The following is a 17,876-nucleotide window of genomic DNA, read 5'->3' as shown; positions in this document are numbered from 1 at the left end:
AGGGAGAGACAGAGGGATTGCAGATTAATTTAGGATCCCTGCTAATAAAAGTGTCAGTAACACAGTCCTGCACTGTAGGTCACAATTTCAGAAGCTGTATTAGATTAGGATGGAGGAGTAAATGAACAAAGCAGTTTCTTCTCCATTGTAACCTATGCACACTTGGACAGGAAAACAATTCTACAGTTTGACTGGCATTGGAGTCTTTGGAACCTGAATTAGAATTTGAAGAATCTCAGTCAGGAAGTTCAGCAGATAACAACTTATCACAAAAATAATCTTCATGTTTAACTCTGTGGAATCTGAATCCTCTTTTCATGTATAACTATGCAGGGTTCAGCACAGGTTTCATAGAAATAATCACCATTTTTAATCCTGTACACTCAGGGAAGAGGTTTGACATGGAAAGACACAGGATGGCCTTGTTGGCAATTCCTACAGGTTTTGGACAGGAGCTGTTCCACACACACACACACACACACACACACACACTAGAAGTAAATGATGAGGACTGGAGACATTTTCAATCTCCTCTTGGTAGGTAAGGCATTCCAGTGTATTAATCAATAACATTTGAAACTTTACAAACCAAACATTCTCCAAAGATAATTTTTAGCTCAACAATAGGAACACTTCCTACCTTTCTTGGATATCAACCTTTTCCTGCCTGCTCTACCACCAATCACTATGGTCACAGATAACTTGCCTAACACAAAATTCATTGGATTACACTTGGTACTTATGTTTCTTTTGTTTATAGGGAGCATGTTTATGTTATTGACCTGGACAAATCATATGAAGGTACAATTCAGCTAAATGATGTAAGTAGTGTTCAGTTACTTGTGAGCTAAAAACAGTGGAAAAAGTAGAAACAATGTTTTGAAAGTTCTCCTGTCCAACTAGCAGCTGCTGTTCCACCCCCACCACATTCCTTGAATTCTCTTTGAGAAATGTTACATGATAACATAAGACAGTCTACGATTTTTCCCAGTTCTAAAACATCAAAGGGAAGAGGAAGGGGATCCTAGCAAAAGCCTGCTCTAATTTTGCAGAAGGCTCTGGCACAGCCAGCCAGAAAGGCAACCTATGATACCCTTTCCCTTCTAAAATCTTCAGGAATATAACAGACACTTCTGCCAGAAATAGTGGCTCCACAGTTCATTAAAAACATAATTTATCCCAACAGTGACAAATTAGAAGATGCAGGAAAACTTTACAAATGTGTGCCTTTTTCTTAATGTTGGCCAGATATTCAATTCACTTTCTTTTCAGACTTTATACAGTAGGAGATACATTTCTGCAGATATGCTTTAGAAATAGTCAAACTGTCCAGTTCATTTTTAATCAGTTCGTTGGCTTTCCACACTTGCAACATGGCTTTGCATTCATTCAGCTTCCATATTTGCCTTTGCTCCTGCCATTGCCTACACGGGTCCCCTATAAAATGTGTCTTGGAGGAGGAAATCCAGGTATGTGCCGATCTCTGGCAAAGCATCTTCTCTCACTAGAAACAGATTTGGTCTGAGATTGAATCTCCAAAGTAGCAAGAGATGGGATATCCTGCATGCTAGCAAGTCACAAATTAAATATTTCCATAAGTTTCTGTTCAGGCATAGTTTGCTCCCAGGCATGTTTGTTTCTCGAACTAACCCTATAAAACATTTTAACTGAATTTCTTTCTGGATCCTTACAGGGCATAACGTGGCAAAGCAATCAGGATGCTAAAGAGAACTGCAGGATGCATGGAGAAAATAAGGTAGGGAATTCTACTTTCTCATGCAGCAGTATTCTTACTGTGTTTAAATGTCCTGTTTGTTGTTGCTGTCGCAAGTTCATAATGTTATACATTGTTCTATACTCCCTTGATAAGTTTTTAGTAGAAAATGTGGTACATGAATTACAGATCAATTGATCAATAGATAGATGACATTGTGTTTTATTTTACATTTTGCATTGTTAAACTGTCATGAGACTTCAGTAATGGGATGGTCTAAATAAATAAATGATTGAATGCAATTAATAGGACTGATAGAATGATTGAATGAAATTAATAGGACTGGGGACTGTAAATTGTATTGGCAGTGTTTAATGCACATTTAATCAGTGCATGAAATACAATGTGTGTTCTCAGTTCCAAGCAGCCTGTATGCCTTAACACAGCAGCCAGACAGAAACTTGGATCAACCAATGCTGTTGCTCTGAAAAATTACCAAAATAAAGTTTAGAGTAGATGGTCTATGGAAACCAGTTTTGTTACAGTCCTGGTAATGAATTCTGCTTCTGTAGCTGGTGTACAAGTGTTTGATTTGCTAAACCTGGCATTTATTGGCTTTTTTCTTTAGGAGGAGTGTTATAACTTTATTAAGGTTCTCCTGAAAAGAAATGATGAAACATTGTTTGTTTGTGGCACAAATGCCGTTACACCCTTCTGCAGGAACTATAAGGTATGCATTGACTTTCTAATAATGCATGTATCCTTAAGAGTTTTTGTTATACATGTAACTAAAAAGCACCAATATCAGTCAACAAAACCCCATTCATGTAATGAGAAATCAGAATCATATTATCAGAAATAGAATATTAATGTTAAAGTAGCAGGCCAGAGGAGACTATGATATTTCAGTTCCTCTGGGCTGACATCCCTCATTCCAAAAAGAATTTTCAGTCATTGCCATGTTGAGGTTCTCAAATACATCACATAGAGAAAGAAAAAAGCTGAGAGTTTGGTCTTGTCCCAATCTGAAGACCAGTGTGGAGGATATGGTCCTTCCCTATCCTTGGATTTCTCTCCCCTCTCCCATGCAAGATTCATTCAGAAAAACTACCGAAGGTCTCTTGAAGTTTTCCAAGATCTTGTATAATTTAAAGATAATTTCAAGCTGAGGTCTGGAGACCTAACCCACCTTTAGTGTCAATAAGGTACACTCACACTCACACACAAAACTTTTACAGTACTCCCCTTAACAAGATTTGTAGGCCTTATCCTGCCTTGCCTCACCTCGCCTCGCCTTGATTCATCTCATTTTGTCTCATCTCGTTTCATCTCATTTCATCTCATCCACTCTCATCCTGTCCCGTTTCGTCCTGTCTCATTTCGTTCTGTTTGGTTTTTTTCCCTTTACTCAAACCCCCACAGTTAAATTGTTGGCCTTTGACACTTTCATATTCTTTCATCAAGATAAGTTATCCTCTCTCTTTTCTCCCATTAAATTGCAAGAGGGAAAATGTAGAGAGGTTTGGAAATGGTGTGTATGTGTTAAATTCCAAGAGATTAAAAACGGCATAGTTTAGGAACTGAATTTTATTACCCATGACTGTAATTATGGCAGGACATCCCAATGAGTCTTCAAGAAGGAAAACTGATATTTTCTGGGCAAAGAGCTGACTCCTCCTCCTCCTCCTCCTCCTCCTCCTCCATTTATAGCATCGCATAATGGGGAATATAAATGGCATCTTCATCCCTTCCATGCACCATTCATTCCCTGTGATGCAAGCCCCAATGCCAACATTTCTTGACTTTTACCATGTTGTCAGAGAGCCAGAACAATCAGGGCTGGTATAAAATTCTCATTTTATTCATTCCAGGGACAGTAAAATGGAATGTGAAATTTTATCATTTTTACAAGGGTGGAGAAAAAATAAGGGACACATTTCAGGGGATGACACTAATCTTGCCTTGAAAAATATCTTTTTCCAACCCCCAAATGCTCTCTTCTTTCACTGAGTGCTGCTCACTGTCAACCACCTTCCAGAAATGACAGCCGCATGATGTGAACTCTTGTCCACTCTGAGCTGTGTCCATATTATCTGCTCATTTTAAAGCAATCTATAATAAACGAAGATGCCCACATTGCTGTTTTCAGATCTCTACTCTAGAGCCTGAAGAAAAGGTCATCACAGGACAAGGAAGATGCCCTTACCATAAGCAAGATTCCAATATTGCCCTGTTTGCAGGTAATAAGGCAAATTGGACAAATAATCTCCAAAGATATGCTTAGTCTAGTAAGGATATCATCATATTCAGTTAAGAGTGAAGCACAGGAACAATGACAGCTCTAAAACCACTGGAGCTGCTAAAGAGGAGGGATTGTTCCCTGCTGAGCAGTAAAAATAATACTTCATGCTCCTTTTATCTCCTCAAGAGAACAAGACAAATGCTGGATGCAAGAAGAGCTGGTGTGGAGTGGTGATCAAGACTGCATGACTGGAACTCAGTCAATCTGGGTTCAAGTCCCTGCTTGGCCATGGAGCCAGCTGGGTGACTTTGGGCCAGTCAGGGACTCTCATCCCAACCTGGGCTGAATTCACAGGGATGTTGTTGTGAGGATAAGACTTAGAGAAGATTATGTAAGCTGCCTTGAGTTCCCCGGAAGGAAAAAAGGCAGGATATAAATATAACCAGTGCTTTTTTTCTAAAAAACAAAAAAAAAGTGCCAGAACTCACATCTTGTTAATCCTTTATTTAGGGTTTTTTTAGGGTAATCTTTTATTAGTAGGCCTGGTGGTTTAGAAATAATTAGTAATATTTTTTTCATTTTTAAATTTGGGGTCACACTTTTACACTAAAAATTAAAAAAAGGTTTTCAATTCACCAACTTTTTTTAAATAAAGAAATTATTTACCTTTTGCACATAGCCAGTCACTCTACTGTGTAATGAAACATAATGGTCGCCGCCCACAGTAAGCACTCAGCGTGCGACCACATGACCAATCACAAGCTGAGCAGTGTCACAAGCTGAACAGTGCCATCACAACCAGTGTGGACACACAAGCAGCCCTCATGCACTATTTTAATGATTTTGCTGCCAACCTGCTATGCCCAACAGGGCGAATCAAAATCACTTGGAAAAATCTGTCAAAAAACGGTGCCGGAACGCTGTTCCAGTGCGTTCTATGACAAAAAAAAGCCCTGAAAATAACACTAAAAATAAAATGATAAATATTCACCTATACCAAGAAGAACTTTGTGTTTTGTTTCCTTGGAAGAAACAAATTGCTCAGGTTCAGTTTCTTTAAAATGCTCATTTTTCTCAATATCATCCATCACCCCAATCCCTGCGAATTCTTTTGTGCAGTCTCTGAGAACTGTGCATACAAATCTATTTACCTTCTGCAGACATTTTGTCTAGTACGTGCATTTTAGACATTATTTGGCCCAGTATAAGCACATCTGCAAGTGTGTTTTCTAATTCTAAACGTTGCTTTCCCTAATATACATTTTCCATCCATCTTTTGTTTTGTTTCTGGATTGGAAAACCTAGTCACAACATTTGTAGAAGTGCACATTTCAGCAGTTAACTGAGCTTTGTTGGAAAGAGTAAAATTAGCTAATTTTACATTGAAAGGGCAACTGAATGAGTTTCCCCCATCCAGCTTCAAAGAGAACTTGGCATGGTTCTTTCCATGCTGGCTGTTCAGGTGTACCTGAACAGGGGCTCATGTTGGTGCCTAAACTCCCCAAAACATTGGTCAACACATTTCAATTTTATAGTCACTAGAATGGCTTTTCCACACTTAATTTGACATGGAGGAAAGCTGAACTTAATGTTGGGCTTTAGCTTGACCACCGCTATTATAACAGCTATCATTAGTCAAAATGGCATACAAAAATGCATAAAATAAGGGAAAATGCAAAGATGCCTATAGTTTAGATGCACAAAATGCATGTACATTTTCATGCAAGCACTTTAAACATGCAAACTGATCCATTTCTAAGACTGCAAAAAAAGAAAGGAAATCAAAAATTCCTCTATTTCTCTCAATCATGATATTTTGCATAATGTTATTCAAAATGTTGCCATGCCTGATATCTCAAAACCAGTTTAACTGTGATGTGTATCACAGTGTTCTTATTGTTCCTGTTTTATCTTCTTTGCATCCCATTGTCATTTAAACATGTGGAATGTCATATTGTGCATTCTCTGTGCAATAGACACAACTTTCTTTCCAAGTGCTTTCTTACTTGATCAGAAATACAGTAGTATGGAGGCTCTTGGCCTTGACCCTGCCTAATCTTGGAAGCTAAGCAGGGTCAGCCCTGGTTGAAATCTGAATGGGAGACTTGAGTCCTGCTTTGAGCCAATGGTTGGACATGTTGACCTGCTGGGCCCCTTCCAACTGTATGATTCTATGATTTCAATGATTACTTAGTTCATGATAACTGATAGTAACTGTATTTTCCCCATCTCTGTTTCTACTCCTCCTCACTTCAAGATGGCAATCTGTATTCTGCCACGGTGTCAGACTACATGGGAAGAGATGCAGTCATATACAGGAGCATTGGAGACAGCCCAAAGCTGCGGACATTCAAAGATGATTCGAGATGGTTGAAGAGTGAGTAAACCAAAGTGGCAGTAGAAGGGGAAGTCACCCTTTCAACTTAGCAGAGACAGCTGGCACACTGGGAACCAACTCAGCTGCCAGGACACAGTGCAGCAAGGGCATTCCAGATTTGGAGCTCCATCTCCAGTCTCAAGCCACCTTTCCAAGATTGGAGTCGAGACTCCAAATTGTTCCATCTAGGAGCCATGGAATGACACCCTAGATTAGTATAGGATAGCCAGTTTATGTTATCCCTGTTATTACTGCTGCTGCATTTGTCAGTGCGTTATACAAGCCTTTCCTTGTATAGGGATTGATGCATTTGCCTTGGCAGGGAGACAATCTGACTAGCTCTGGTTCCAACCTCAGACCAGGAAATCCAAAGAATTATCTGGGCATCTAGACTCTGTCCAGGAGCATAGGATCCCTGTGTGATGTGTCCATTCCTAGGATGAACAGAAATGTACCCCACATTTAGCTTGTGCTCTCAGTTTTGTTCTCATGAATACTCTCCATAGTGCTGTTTTGACAATCAAAACATTTGGGCTTGTTTGCAGATCCTCACTTTGTCCATGCTGTGGACTATGGTAATTATATCTACTTCTTCTTTCATGAAGAAGCAGTCGAGTACTCTGGCTTGGAAAAGGTAAGGGATGAACACTTTTCACAAACAAGTGAATGTCAAGAGTCCCCTTAATTTTATTTGTGCCTTTGTGTTCTACTCCCCTTCCCAGAAACTGAGAGTGATGGAGTTTGGAAGAAACCTGCTGAGTAATTCTACCTGTTGACTTCTGGAGTTTCTTCTGCTTACTTCTTAGTGGAAGGCTGTCCTTCTTATGAACTACTATAGTCTACTGAGTAGACAATTTGAAAATGCACCCAAGCAATTCAGTCCTGCTTTGGAGTACACCTGCAGAGCCTAATGGCTCTATCAAAGGCAGTATGCCTATGTACCCCATTTGCTGGGGAACATGGAAATGAGAGTGCTTTTGCACTCATATCTTGCTTGTGGACAGCTTGTGTGGTGAACAGAATATTGAACTAGATGGTCTGATCCAGCATGTCTTTTATGTTCTTGTATTCTTAGTCTTACCCCACTTACTTCTGAATAGACTTAAAACTGGTAATTATCACATTATCAGCCTTCCCACTTTCCTTTCACACTTTCTATGCACTTTTGGATTTGTCCACAAATGGAATATGACCCTCAGCACCTTTCCCAAACTGGAATGTGGCCCTTGAGCTGGGAAAAAAGGCAAATAAAGAATTTTGTTACACACTAAGAACAGACCCAATGAATCCAATGGAACCATTCCATAGATTTCAATGGACCTGTAGTATGACAGAGTCTAGATCCAAGCCTTAATTTCCACAACTAATAAATATAAAAATGAATAAAATTAGCAAGGTTAAAACTGAGTTGGACATTTAAAAAAATAGAACTGATGTTTTTAAAATGCTGAGCATACAAGTTGCGTTATAGACCACAAGGAATTTCCACTGTGATATGTGTTTGTGTTTGCAGGAAGAACAAGCTGAATGATCTGCTGTGCATAGAAATCGGTAGCCCTGGGGTGAGATTGTTCTCACTGAGGGTTTAGAACACTGCATGAAATATACAGAGTGCTCTCTTTAATTATCATAATTTACTATTGGGTCATTCTTTTGTGTGTTATTTTAAATGATGTTAGTTGCTTTGGACATCTCTGTTTCAGAGGGGGAAAGCAAGAAACATATTAAAAAGGAAAAAATAAACAAATAAATGCCATTCTTCAAGCTGAATTCTGTCAAAGATTTTAGAAAATGTGAGATCAGATTTAGCCTCCATGCTTTGTCTATTCTGTATTTCAAAAGAAAAGAAAAGAAAAGAAAAGAAAAGAAAAGAAAAGAAGAGGGAGAACTCCAGTGAAATAAATGATAAATTCAGTCTCTTTAGGAAGAGTGGATGAAAAAGTCAGTTTCGCTCTTAAAAATAACAATAACAACCTAAAGTTCTTTCCATCCCAACTAAGAAGACATTTGAGAATTTTGGCAAATTTATATCTCAAAAAACTCTGCAGTGAAATCCTCACCCATTACTACACTTTCTCCTTGCTTTCTTCCCTCTCTATAGCTCTTTTTACCAAGAGTAGCTCGAGTTTGTAAGAATGACATGGGTGGAAATGCAGAATTCCTAGAAAACGAATGGACTTCCTTCCTGAAGGCGCGGCTAGCTTGTTCCATTCCTGGGGACATACCCTTCCATTTTAACACACTACAAGCAGTTACAGATGTTGTTAAATACCATGGTCAGGATGTGGTCATAGCAGTCTTCACCACCCCTTCAAGCAGGTAGCTTATGCAGAAGCATTTATCATTTATAAATGGGTTTATCTTGTTGCCTATATGAAAATAACACAATCATTGAAGAATTAATATAATTAAGTGTACAGTTGGGCATGGTGCAAATATGTAGCAAATGGTATGGATGGGAAATAATGGTCCAACATGCATACCAAGCATTACAATACACTGGTACCTCAGCTCACAAACGCCTTGGTTCATGACCAAATTGGGTTGCGAACAAAAATTTCATGAAAATTTTGATGTGGGTCACGAACTCTGCATTGGGTGGTAACCAAGATCGCAGCCATCTCCCCACCCCACCCCCAGTGGGGAGATGGCCATGACTGCAGTTGCGTTCGTGCAGGGAAGACATGCGTGGCCATCTCCCCATTCGGGCTCAACCGAGTGGGGAGATGGCCACAATCATGCTGGGGGAGTGGGGGGAGATGGCCAAGATCGTGCCCATCTCTCCCTCTCCCAGCATGCCCCATTCATGCCTGTCTCTCTCTTTCCCCACAGCTTGCCGGGATGACAGGCGCAATCTCAGTCATGCTGGGGGGGGGGGGGGGGGGAGGTGGCTGGCACTTGTGCTCAGGGTGGGGTGGGGGAGATGGCTATGATCTTTGTTGTTCTTTGTCACTTTGCTTCACATTTTTCTGTTTAAAAAATGGTTATAGAACTGATTAACCTTATTTACATTGAACCTTATGGGGAAATTTAACTTGGCTCACAACCAATTTGGGTCACAACTAGAGTCCTGGAATGGATTAAGTTTGTGAGCCAAGGTACCACTGTATCTCCTACCAATTACATAGCTCATACAGGAAAGTAAGCACTTATGAAGCTAGTTTTTGGTATGCAGGATTTCCATTCTTTGCAACCAATGGAAATATCCAAGGCTGACAGCAGCAGTCATTGAAGTCCACTGCCAATTCAGGGTGGGTGTATCTCCTAAATATGTTTTTATTCAGATTTCCATTTTTCCAGAGTTATGTGTATTTTATATTGCATTTGTGAATTTTTTAGTTTTGGATTTCATTCCTCCGAAGTATTAAGAGTAACAATAGTAACAACTGCAATAAGAATAGCATGCAAATTCATAGACATTTTGTGCACATTTCTCCCAATGCATTCCTTTTGCAAACAATTTTTCAAATATACCATTTTTTGGAAAGTTACTTTCACTTAACACATAACATTTCCTTGAATTGCGGAACTCCATTGAAAAATTTGGAAAAGTTTTATGAATTTCAGCACTTCTCCAATTTAAAAATGCCTCCCAATTTCCAACAGTGTTGCTCTCAACTTTCAGTTTTAGTTATAAGTTAGTTTGACTGAGAAGTAGTCCAGCAAGACTAAGGCCTGGGAAACCCTGTGAAAGGTCAAGGCTGACATGGGAGAGGTTCTGTCAATTCTCCTACAGAGAAAAAAATGTGGGAGTCAGGCATGAGAGCTGCATCCTCTCTGGGAATTGAGAAGTAGTGTGGAAAAATATAGAAACAAAGTGAGCCAGAAGGGGTCTCCCAGGCCATCTAGTCTGACCGTTGGCTCCAGCCAGCTCTGCTCTTGAAATACCTACTGTACAAAAAGATTACACAAAACCTATGAAAAATAAGTTATTAAGAAAATTTGACCGGGACTTTATTTTGAAATACTGTGCTTTCTTGTGGATTCTGCATGGTGCTTTTTTGGTGAAATGGGCTCTGACTAGAGATCTGGCCAGGCTAGGATTAAATCCAGAACTTGGACTTGAACTTGAACATGGTGCCTGGACCCATATAGCACAGAAATCCCAAGAAGGGTCCAGATCTCTGCATGTGAGTACTTTGGTGCACTTGCCATTGACCATCTTCTGATCTCACAGATATGAGAAGATCAGTCTCACTTAATGCAGAGGTTCCAATACAGTGTGCATACTTGATACTGACCTCTGTGTGGCAGGTTCATTCAGATCCTTCCCTTGAACCCTGGTCTTGGAATGCCTGCAATGGATAACTTCAGGAAGTCCTTCTCCCCTCACTTTTATTCTTAGCTGCAGAGATTTCAACTGGGAGCCCATGCTGTCATAAGTCTCTGATAAGACTGTGGTTATTACCTGTAACATTTCATGAGAACGGTACTGGTGCCTATGAAAATTAACCATCTTCCACATGTTCTTCTGAAGTGGTTTTCTGAATGAACTATCATGCTTTTGCTGTGAGATTCCTTTCAATAAAAGTCTTGCTGATTTAGTGTATCCTGGGTTGGATTGCCAAAGTTATCATTTGTGGGCCTAGCAAACTTTGTCCATTTGTTTATGATCAGTACTTGAACAGGGAAGAGATCAGCCAATGGGTATGCGTGCTCGCTTGTTTGTTCAACATGCATTTTAATATGAATTTTACAAAGTTCATATTTTTCAAAATACTACCAATTTCATAACTGCAGTGTTAGATAGCAAAATATGCCTATTCATAAAAAATGTGCACAAAATTGCATACAAATTTCCATGCAACTATTTTAAAAAACTATCTGAATCTGGAACAACAGAAATTAAAATACTGGAAAACTAACAATAGGAGAAACCCAAATTCTTTCATCCATAAAACATATCACTCTAACACACAGTAGTCAGAAAGTTCTGGCATGAAAAAAAATGCCCCAGGAGAACTTCTGTATGACATTTTTCTCAGAGATGCATGTGTTACTTCAGGATGTATAACCATTTCTGGAAATGTTGAATTTCTAGAATCCCTGCATCTGCAGTCTGTGCTTTTAGTCTTCCGGACATTGAAAAAGTATTTGATGGGAGTTTCAAAGAACAGAAAACTCCACATTCAAGATGGACACCAGTTCCTGATTCTAAAGTGCCAGTGCCCAGGTATTTTGATTCTGGAAGGCTGCTGCTACACATGGAATGTGTTCTCTGTTATTGTAATAAAACCTGCAGTCTGCAATATAAATGTTAATGCAAATGTTCAATACCTAGAGAGGCAGAAGCAGATTAAGAGAAAGTGCAGCTCTCTTGAACCCCCGCTCCACATGTCCCAGGCGGATTATATCTCTTCATTTAGCATCACTACCAGGCTAATTTGGGGGTGAACTACTGCTTGAGAATACTCCTGTTTCACCCAATATTCATCCCTCCATAGAAAATGGCTGGATTTCCCCACATGTGCACACCTCTCTTTAGGGATGTCCCCTGTGCTGTAGCAGTTGCCCACAAGGAACATGGTGGGGGGCATGAATGTTGCTTTTTGTTATCCAAAATGTAAAGGCTACTCTTGCAATCTCCCCTCACATAAGTCAGAACCTTGTCAAGCATGACACTCTCAGAGGAGGGTGTCGGATCTGCAGATTCCATTCAGCTATTTCAAGAAATTAAAATACAGTATATTTTCTGCCTAACACCCTCACTGCTCCACTGTCACCATTTAAGGGCACATAAAACATTAGCCACCTGCACCTATTTTCAAAAAATGAGCAGGTTTAAGTCTCTCACAAATTTCTCCCAGTAAAATATTGTGGATTTTCATTCACAGGAAGTGGGAGATTTGGATTTAGCTCCCAAGTGGAATTGAATCCAAGGCAACCTGGGATGCTTTAGGAATGACTGAATTGGGATCCAGTTAGAGATGATGCATACTCTTAATTCCCATGTTACATCAATTGGGTATAGAATCCCAGGACCACCTACACCTAGAGTTAATTTAAGGCCCAGTACAGCAGCCATCATTTTAGCTCATTAAACCTTAGTTAATTAGGCCAAAACTGGGTGTCAGGAAAATTTAATCCCTTACTTGACATATTCTGATTTTGGTGTGACCACTGTGGTTTCTTTGAATCACAGTTTCAGAATTCCATTTGCAGTCTGAGATTAAGACAGTCTCTAGAGAAGGTTCGGTAGGAAATGGCGATTAGCACAAACCATGACAACAGTGCCAAGCTACTGTAACACAGGAAAAAGAGGAGTGGGGATTGTGCAGGCTAAATGCTCACATACAGTCTAATAAACTAAGGCTGTTCAGGCTGAGATATTTACAACAGAACTGCAACAGCAGGGGGCTGGAGTCGATGGCCTTCATGGCCCCTTCTAACACTACAATTCTATGATTCTTTGAACGGGTCTTAAAAAGTTTTTAGCTATACACTTACTTCAATGTTTTCCATACTGTCTCTCCATATTCTCACCCACCACAGGGTTGGGGAACCTTTTTCCACTTGAGGGCCAAATTCAGTTTTGGATACACAAAATCCTGCAACTATCAAGTAATCAGGGACTGAACTGGGACTCCAATACAGACGATTGTGCAGTGGTTGTACTGCTTACAAGAAGATGCTACAACATAACATTACAAGTGCAAACAAGTTGTAAATTACCCCATTCTCTACTGTGCTGTGCTCTGTTTAGACCAGGTTCTTGTGCTGGCTCTGGTTCCCTTGAAGGGTACGCATCATCACATGACATTCCAAGGGACACGCTACATTTTCTCAGGAAGCATACCCTCATGGATAAAACAGTGGAATCTTTTTCCCATGAACCGTGGCATCTTAGGACAAATGCCAAGTAGGTTTCTCTCTCTCTCGCTTGCTCACTTGTTTGATCATCGTTCATTAATTTGGTCTTTCTTTCTTTCCTTTTTTTTCTTTCTTTCACTCACTTGTTCAATTGTTGTTCATTTGTTTGTTCTTTCTTTTGTTCACTCTTTCTCCTGATCTGTTTGCACTTCTGCATCAGTGAGTCTGATGCAGCAGCTGCACATCTAGCTTTGACATGGATTGCAAATTGGTTGGAAAACCAGGTGATGGCAGCAGGAAGAAATGAAAAGCTATTGTGAGGGAAGCAAATTCTAGGTTTTGTGTTTATCTATCTTGTAGGAGTGGACAAAGGAGCAGTCTACTAGTAAGTCATTCAGTGAATGGCAGTGGGCTGACAAGGGTGGCTGGCTCCCAACTGTTTCACAATAGCAGCAATAACAAAGGTGTCATAACCCCTACCCCAACATACTAAGGAAGCAGTCCTACGGCCACTAGACTGTGTCCTGTCCCCCTAGACATGCTATGGCCCTAGATTACAGAGGCTAGTGCATTACTTATCTTGGTCCTCTGCAGTGTCCTGTCCTTCACACCCAAAAATGCCCCAGCTGAACAGATGAAGATGGCATCTAGCAGAGATGCAGAGGGAGGGGAGTAGGACAGAGAAGATCTCCACTGCTTCTCTTGGTCTGCACAAGAAGCCCGTAATCCTTTGTGTTCAGAGGTTTCTGGGCATCTTACTCAGATTGCCCCTGAGTGAAGAAGTTAATAATCCTTATCTCTTGGGTGCTCCTTGATCCAACATTGTCACTCAAGGCCCAGGTGGCTTCAGTGGCTTGAAGTGCTTTCTGCCACCTTTGGCTGGTAGCTAAACTATGCCCCTATCTGACAGAGATAGCCTGCTATCAGATTGCTATGCTCTGGTAATCTAAACTGGATGACTACAATGCATTCTACATGGGACTGCTCTTGAAGACTGTTTGGAATCAGAGGGTCTGCTCTCATAACACCAATTCTGGATCACTTGTACTGGTTGCCTATATGCTTCCAAAGCCAATTCAAGGTGCTGGTTTTGTCCTATAAAATCCTACATGACTTAGGACCACACCAACCTGATGGAACACCTCTCCCAACCTTTATCTCCCCAGATACTATGATCAAGTACTGAGACCTTCCTCTGAGGAAGTGCAAATGCAGTCAATTCACTTCAAATGTGGCTTGAAAAAGGTTCCCCTTCTTCCTATCCAAAATACAGTGCATTGTATCCAAAGGCATAATATTAATCTCATTGCTTTAAGCAAAGCTAAATTCCTCTGGATCCAACCATTTGTGCAGAAATTCCTGTCCAGTATGAGTGGAAAACTGTAAGTTTATGTAAGTATAGATACATGGAGTAATATCTAATTATGAAATGAAGGAAGCATTAAGCATATTTTGTAAGTGGAAGGAGTGATAAAACAAATTGAAGAATGGTTCACTGATTAATCATACAACCCTGTATTTGTTTAGAGATAATAATTCCTATAGCTGCCAGCATTCCCCACTGCTGGCTCAGGAATACTGCAAATTGTAGAACTTTTCCTCTAAATATGCTTAGGATCATGCCTTAATGCTCTTTCGTAACATTATCATTCCAGGTATTGGCATGTCAAAATTGCTGTGGACAATGCTGCTGGGCCAAATGGGGACCACACTGTTGTATTCCTTGGAGCAACTGACGGATGGGTTACAAAGTTCTTGGCCAGACCAGAAGGCAACATTTTCATAGAATCTATGAAGGTTTATAGTTATGAAAAGTATGTCCTATTGGTTCTGTATGTTTTCTGATACTCATTTCTCAAATGTATTTTATTTGAATTTTATGGATTTTAACTTTACTACAAAAAGGTTATTATTTTGCATTCCACCCAATCCCAATACATGCTTTCAGACCCAAAATCAAAACTACAAAACTAAAGAGCATAAATTTGCAAAGAGTCGGATACAAATAGAACAATCCTATGAGTGCCTCTTTAGAAGTAGTCTATACTGAATTCAATTGGACATACTCCCAAGAAGTGTGCATAACCCTGCCAATTAAACTACTCATACTCAGGTCCAACTGAAATCACATGGACTTAATTTGCTTATGAATAATTGCATGGGGTTCATTGGAGCCTGTGTGTGCCTATGTTAGGCTGGATCCAACCTTTAGTATTGACGTAGCCTCCCTTTAACCCCTTCCTTGACAAAGACTTTAGTCTCTTAATAAATTCCACCCTGTATGTGTCACTGGAATTCCACAAGACCTTGAGAAATTTGGGTTTCAAGTTGGAATGATGGTCAGGAAATGTTTCCTCTAAGAAGGGTGACTTGTAGCCCTTCCTATGAACCTTAGCTAGCATAGCCAATGATAACAGGTCACGGGAGCTGTGGGCAGAAGCTTCTTTAGGATCACGAAATCCTATCACTGATCCAAGCCGCCACCACTGCCAGACAAGGGAGTGAGGAACAGTGCCAGTCTTCCTACTATACCTTGCTTGCCATGGGGCACCCAATTTGCCTCATAAAGGTAGAACATTGCATACCTTACCCAGCTCATAGTGAAATTGGCTGGATGATGGTTGAGACTGAAGAAATGGTCTTCCTCCCCTGAACCCCCATTGCAATGTGACACTAAATTCCTCACAGTGTATTACACAACTACTGATCTGTATCCTAGGTAGCTATGAATGAGAGGAATGGGGATGCTTCTCTCCTACACATGGCCACCAGCCCATCTTCCACTGGATGTGGACAGAGAAGCATTTTTGCACATCAGTCGCTCCCCATCTCATGCTTGTGTTCCAGCAAGTCTTGCCTAGAGACCATGGGTCTCTGGCAAGCACCACTGCTGCTCTCATTCCCTGCTTTCTGGCTCTTCTGAGGCAGCTGGTTGATCACAGGAACAAAGGAGGTTGGGCGAAATAGGCCCTTTGTCTGATGCAGCAGAATGTCCATCCATTTTAACCCAGGCTGCTGGCCTAGGCCAGGTGCGGGCCCTTTGTATGTTTCAACCTACAGCTCACATCACCCTTTCCTATGGTCTATGCTGACTAGGGCTGACTGGCGCCACAGGTCAACACACCTGGAAGGCCACAAGTTGTTCAGCCCCAGTTTGTAGAACATGACTCAAAGTTCTATGGGTGCTTTTCTGAGAGTGGAACGCCTCTATTCATTTCATTTTATCTTGCCAGAAGGCTTGTTACCAGAATATCCTAAACTGATGGAGTTGTATGTTTTTCAAATCAGGTGCAGTAGTGGACAACAGAGGGATGCAATAGTTGTGGACATGAAGGTGGACAAGCCAAATGAAGTACTTTATGTCGCATTTTCCCATTGCATCGTAAGGGTTCCTCTGGGCAGTTGTGAACGTCATGGCCCATGCAAAGAGTAAGCATGTTTTACCTCATCTTTATCCTTGTCAACCCCTTTTCCAAAACCTTATCAAATGTTAAGAACACTGGTAAAGAATTTGAGAGTGAACAATGTTTCTCCTTTAATAAGTGCCTGCCTGACTTCTCGAGATCCATATTGTGGATGGGCAAATGAGTCATGCATACACCTCTCTCCTGGAACGAAGTAAGTCATTACTGACTTTGTGGGATTTTGTGAGTTTGATTATTAGGATTGCTTAAATCTGCTTTTAGATGGAGCTGTGGTGAAACCCAGCAAGCAATAATAGTCTTCATTAAGGAATGTGATAAACATGTGTTTTCATCCCATTGGTAGGCCCATCTGCCTCCAGAGGACTGTTTTGGTTACATTTCTTTCTGATTATTTATTGAACTCCTCAGGTCACAATCCTAGGCCATCAAGAGACTGCAGATGGCCACTGGATAGGTCCAAGTCCTGGCTATCATCCTGGAAATGTGTTCTGAGGTTGGAGCTGGACTCCACCTGCGGAGAATTCTGATGCCTTCTGTCCTCATAGCCAGTGCAGTGCTTTCCTCACCAGCAGTGACTCCAAAGTGCAACTCCAGAGTGGGCACTGAGGGTGCATTATGCAGGCAAGGAGTCATAGAATGATGCTGTGCTTGAGACAGGAGGAATCCTGGTAGTACTTCAACCAAGCCTCCTTGTGAGCAAGAGCTAAAGCCATCAGCCATCCAGAAGGGCAGGACAAACCTTCCATTGGATGCCCAGAAACCTCTGAGTTCACAGGGTTATGGGCAGTCTCACTGGATGTCCCCCTCTGCCTCAAAATCTTCCAGAGGATCTGAGAATCACAGCACTAGTGCTCAAAAATGAAATTACAGATTTAAAACAGTTTTTAAAAAGTAGATCTTAAAATGCCTGGGAGAATAAAATGACTGCTCCTGAGACCCCAAAGACCACAGTACAGATGTCAGCTGAGCCAATGTGGGGAGGCCATTCCACAACCAGTGTGCCATAACAGAAATGCCCCTCAGTGATGGGGATACCCAGAAGATCACCTGCAAGGAGCATCTTAAGGCACAAAAGATGTAGCAGAGAACTGTCATTAAAAACGGCCTCCCTCTTTTGCATCTCCTGCCCCACCCAATAACTTCCAGCATAACTCAATTCATGTTGCAGTCCATTTTCTCACAACTGGTCCTTATTATTGTAAGCAGCAACAGAGAAATTCTCAACATGGTAATATCATGGTCATGACAGGATGAACTATCCTAATTGTGATAAGGTATACTTTTGAGCTCATCCCCAAGTACATACCC

General features: G+C 40.8%; 1 protein-coding gene across 1 annotated transcript; it reads left to right on the top strand.

The window, feature by feature from the left end:
* The first annotated feature begins 1,702 nt into the window (after positions 1-1,702).
* On the top strand, positions 1,703-16,576 carry LOC123030531 (semaphorin-6A-like). Its single transcript, XM_044444543.1, has 10 exons — positions 1,703-1,756; positions 2,343-2,444; positions 3,864-3,954; positions 6,214-6,333; positions 6,879-6,967; positions 8,435-8,652; positions 11,375-11,506; positions 13,037-13,192; positions 14,799-14,957; positions 16,432-16,576. Exons 1-10 carry the CDS (start codon positions 1,739-1,741, stop codon positions 16,574-16,576), a joined length of 1,230 nt encoding a protein of 409 aa, XP_044300478.1. The 5' UTR covers positions 1,703-1,738.
* The last annotated feature ends 1,300 nt before the right edge of the window (positions 16,577-17,876 follow it).

This window comes from Varanus komodoensis, unplaced genomic scaffold, assembly GCF_004798865.1.
Source record: "Varanus komodoensis strain SLA01 unplaced genomic scaffold, ASM479886v1 scaffold45, whole genome shotgun sequence".
Lineage (NCBI taxonomy): Eukaryota > Metazoa > Chordata > Lepidosauria > Squamata > Varanidae > Varanus > Varanus komodoensis.
The sequence above is the reverse complement of the archived record's forward strand: the minus strand, read 5'-3'. Positions and strand labels throughout refer to the sequence as shown.